At 35.4% G+C, this 4,698-nt stretch overlaps 1 protein-coding gene across 1 annotated transcript; it reads left to right on the top strand.

The window, feature by feature from the left end:
* Window positions 1-499: 499 nt before the first annotated feature.
* Window positions 500-2,864, top strand: LOC110717834. Its single transcript, XM_021896620.1, has 5 exons — window positions 500-962; window positions 1,059-1,914; window positions 2,004-2,057; window positions 2,151-2,335; window positions 2,505-2,864. Exons 2-5 carry the CDS (start codon window positions 1,146-1,148, stop codon window positions 2,628-2,630), a joined length of 1,134 nt encoding a protein of 377 aa, XP_021752312.1. The 5' UTR covers window positions 500-962; window positions 1,059-1,145; the 3' UTR covers window positions 2,631-2,864.
* The last annotated feature ends 1,834 nt before the right edge of the window (window positions 2,865-4,698 follow it).

Raw genomic sequence — 4,698 nt, 5'->3', positions numbered from 1 at the left:
GTTTGCGTATTTTTGTTTCACAACAAAAAAATTCTTAATTTATTAATATTCATGTTAATTACTCTAATTATTTGACTAATTTTAGATTTTTTTTTATTTGTGTCAATTGTGTGGCTACTTGGGGTATCAAGCTAATTGTTTCAATTTTAACTTGTTGGAATTACCCACATGGTGACATGCAATATAAATGGTTTAAAATCGTGAGAAAAGGGTCGTGAAATAATTATACAAGGTGGGAACTGGGAAGTAAGAATTAAAAAACTATTAAGTCACTCCGTATTAATTAGACAAAACACATAACATACACTTTAAAAAATATTATCCTCATATATGGGACGAAGTTGCTTACCTGGTTAATTTCCTTATGCCTTTGAATTTCAAATCCCTGAAAAATGTTACCTGCATCCATTCAAAACAAAGATGATAAAATTTAACATAACATCAAATCGAAACAAAAAACGAAGTCAATCTAAGTTGTGCATCAAGTATTCAACTCATGCTACTCAGTAGGGTTTTCTCAAGTGACTCATTTTGTCATACAGATCTAGGTAAGATTATCATTCGATAACCCGTCAACCCGACATAACTCAACTCGACTCGACCCATATCATCGGTAAAAACCAGCGAGCATGTATGGATTCGGCTGAAATTTCAAAAACACAAACAATCTCCTGGCGGGTCAATTGAATTAGAAATCCCGAATTCCGAACTCAAATTTACAACATCCAGTAAAAGTGTTCCCGCCCCAACAATTGAAATCGCCTTCTTCTTCTTCCCCAACCCCGCTCTTTCCCTCTTTCACATTTTCCATTTCCAAACCCTTCTAAACCCTCTAATCCAAATTCACCCACTTTTTTCTTCCTTCCAATTTCCCCCAATTTTCCATTTTTCCGCGCGAATTTCTACAGTGCTGAACAACACTTTCAATTGTCGCCGTTTTTTCGGATTTTCTCTCTCCAAAGGTCAGTGCCCTAAATCGATTCATCTGTAGTCGTAAATCCTTGTAAATCAGTTTTTTTAGCAATTATATTGATTTTGTTGTATAAATTTGTGATTAGGGTTTAAAAATTCAATCGATTTCATATCTGGGTATTTTCTGGGTATCGCGATTTCATATCTGGGTAGCTTTTGCGTAGTATAAATTAATGGGGGAGGATAAATCTGGAAAGTTACACGATAAGGAGAATCGTCCTGTACTGGGTAATATAACAAATCAACTTGGAAAACGAGGGTTTTCTTTGATTTCTCGTAGTCCGCCTTCTAAATCTAAGAGCAGTAACAGTCAAAATGCGGATGATACTGATAGTGATTCTAATTTCTGGAAGCAAGTTTCTTTGGTTGTCGAGAAATTAGAGAAAGAGAGGAATAGTACTCCGGCAAAATGCCCTAAAATTGTTAATGAAGTCGGGTTATCGCCGTTGAGGGGCGGCAAGACTTACCGATTATTTAATACTTCCGGCGATACTCGAAAGGGTTTGCCTAGTAATGTTGCTAGTGAGTGTAAAGAGATGGCTAGTTCTGCGTTGGATAACATAGATTTGGATGCTGTAAATGTGGGTGAGTTTGTGAAAGAAGGTTGTGTTTCGGAGGTGAAAGCCGGTGAGAGCTCGAAATGTTGTGAGAGGGATTGTGTTGAGGGCGGGAAGGAATGTCAAGGAGAGGAAGTTAGGGAAATTTCTGATTCTGTGGGAATTGATTGTGCTCGTGAAGTGCTAGGTGGTACTGAAGCTGCGAGTGACAATGGTATGAATCCTGGTGCTGAGTGCTTGAAAACTAGTCAATCTGAATCAGTTGTGAGTTCTAGATTGAACGAGACTCAGGAGATGAAAGGATTTGGATTGCAGAGATGCACAGCACTAAAAGAGGATGGTAGTGGTATGCTCAAGCATTGCTCATGCTCATTTTGCACAAAAGGTATGTGCAAGATATTTTTTTGGCCACTGAATGAGATGATTCTATGTAATTACTGGTATTGATTTTGTTATTGCTGTGTTGGATAACAGCTGCTTATATATGGTCTGATCTGCATTATCAGGACGTGAAAGGCCGGATATCAGGTAAACTCCATGCCTGTTTATCTATTACTAACAGTTTGATTGCTTGACACAATAATTTTCAATTACTAACAGTTATAGTTCAATTATTCTCAGTAATGGAGAAAAGTCAGAAGGAAGCAAGCAAGTTGGCTCAAAGATATTCAACAGAAAATGAAATTGGAAGCCACACCCAAGAGAATTTAACTAATGTCACACAAATAGAGGCTGATCTCACGAATCATTGGAGGTCTCTATTTCTTCACATGGAGGATGTGTACATTAATGAAGGCAATCAACTAGTAAGTTTTGTCATACTTTGAAATAATGTCTGAATGCTTATATTAGTTATTTGCACTGCAGAACCGTATGCATTATGTTCTTTCTTATACTCGTATCGTATAACTCTGTTGATCTATTTGTTGCAAGTATATTGACCCACCATTAACAGATTTTGTCATTCTCTTGCAGCAAAACAATTTTCTTGCGTTGAAAGATTTAAGAGAGGACTATAAGATGAATTTAGAGATGATCAATGGAGTGCCATCGGATGTGCAACAATGTTCATCAGATACTTCTGATCGTACGATAGTCTAGGAAGTTTGGTCTCTGCAGGTTTGTCTTGTTCCTTCCCCACATCTCAACTTAGGATTGTTTAATAGCTCAAAGCACATCCCTGCGTGATGTCATTAGCGTCTGTAGTAGCTGTATTAATGTAATACTACAAATTTCTGCCAGTAACACAATTTGCCAAAGGTGATAATGGAAATTGTGTTTCCAGGTTAATGCTCCATCCTTATTTGGGTAATGAATTTGAGTTGAATTGCATTCTTTTTCTCCTTAACCACCCTAATATAGCATGAATCGTGCTGTAAGGATATAGTATAGCACAGATAAATGCTCATGACTTGATTTATGTGAATATTCTTTCAAACATTTTCTGAAAATTCAAGAGTTAGACAATGTGTAGTAAATTCTGCATTGGACCCCCCTTTTGGGACTGAGACTGTTTCTTTCAATTCAAACACTCTTTGTTATATTTGTATTGATGGTGCTCAAACAGTAAAGAAAACTACTGTAAGAGGGAAGGTGTTTCTGGTACTCCTGGTATTGCATGGGCAAGTAGAAAACTCAAGTGTTTCGTTCCTAAGTCGTCTTCCTTTTTTTGTTAATAAGTGACCTTGTATATGCCTTAAATATTAGTGTTTCGTTCCTAAGTCGTCTTCCTTTTTTTGTTAATAAGTGCCCTTGTATATGCCTTAAATATTATGAGTAAAAAAAAAAAAAAGAAAGAAAAAGAAAAAGAAATGTCTTATGGGTTTACACTAACTGTTGCTGTTTGTTTTACTTTGAGTGTTCACTTATTTTCGATGAGAGATTGGTTACAGGGAAAAGTCTCATATCTTATGTAGTACTCATTATTTCCTAGCTTGTTGGATAATAGTTTATTCTTGAAAATTCTGTATCCTGGTGAATCAGCATCAATGACTACTTTGTGTTGATTCACTGATACGTAGTTTTCTTACTGCATTGTCTGCATATGTTCTTGCTGGAGATTGAATTAGGTAGCTATCTAAGCTGAGGTTATGCTCATTTTGGCTCTTCAGCTTTTGTAGGATTGTACCTAGGGATGGGCATGGGTTGTATAATTGTATCTAGTATTACCCAGACTTTTTTTTTTTTTTTTTTTTTTTTTAGACTCTAAAAATACAGTCCCTTAACTCAGTCCTGTGAGTCTCAATTGGACCCAGACCATATAATTTTGGGTGGTTCCAAGTCTTCCAACTGAGTTTGGATCGGGGCCTGGATAGTTTGACCCATGCCCATTTCTATATGTACCTCAATCTCTCATGTAACGTAAAGTCAAAAGTGCAACTGTTAGGATATTCCCTTGAATCATTTTAGCTTTGGACTACAAATCTACAATTGCTTATTGGGCTGAACTTGAATATATTGGGTCCGGATTTTCATTTACAACTCAAAAAAGAATAATTTTGGGTAACTATTAGGGGGTATTTGGTTTGCAGATTTTTGGTAGGAGATGAGTTTGGAATAACTAAAACCATACATAGTGTTCTTTTTTAAGAAGTTTTCAATTTTCTAAACCTATTCTTCAAAGCAACAAGGTATGGGGTTTAAACTTTAAAAATCCAAGCGGAAGGTGAGTATAACTCGTACCAAACTTAAGGTACTTTGTAATGAATAAAAGAAAAAAAACTTATTACTGAACAATTGAACCATAATTAAACTTAAGGTACTGGGTTTTAAATACCAACTCCATATCACCCTATATTCTTTTCTGATTCTAAACCTATACCATTATGTGAATCATACAACCTCTTAAGTAGACTAGTATTTAGCCCGTGCAATGCACAAGTTAAATTTGTTGATGAAATTTTTCTATTGTAAGGTTGTTCTGTTTGTATAAATTACTCTTGGAATGAAAAATTACAAAATGTGTGTAAATACAAATTGCAACGTAGTATTAAAAATGAAATAAGTGTAAACCATCATATCAAACATTTATGGGTATATATATCTAAACTTTATAAAACGATAAAGGTTGACCATTGACGTATAGTCACGACCCTCCTAACATTAGTAGAAAAAACATGCACTTTCATATAAAATTAAAATTAAAGAATAATTTTGATGTCTAGAATTA

This window comes from Chenopodium quinoa, unplaced genomic scaffold, assembly GCF_001683475.1.
Source record: "Chenopodium quinoa cultivar QQ74 unplaced genomic scaffold, ASM168347v1, whole genome shotgun sequence".
In the NCBI taxonomy this organism is placed as follows: Eukaryota; Viridiplantae; Streptophyta; class Magnoliopsida; order Caryophyllales; family Amaranthaceae; genus Chenopodium; species Chenopodium quinoa.
The sequence above is the reverse complement of the archived record's forward strand: the minus strand, read 5'-3'. Positions and strand labels throughout refer to the sequence as shown.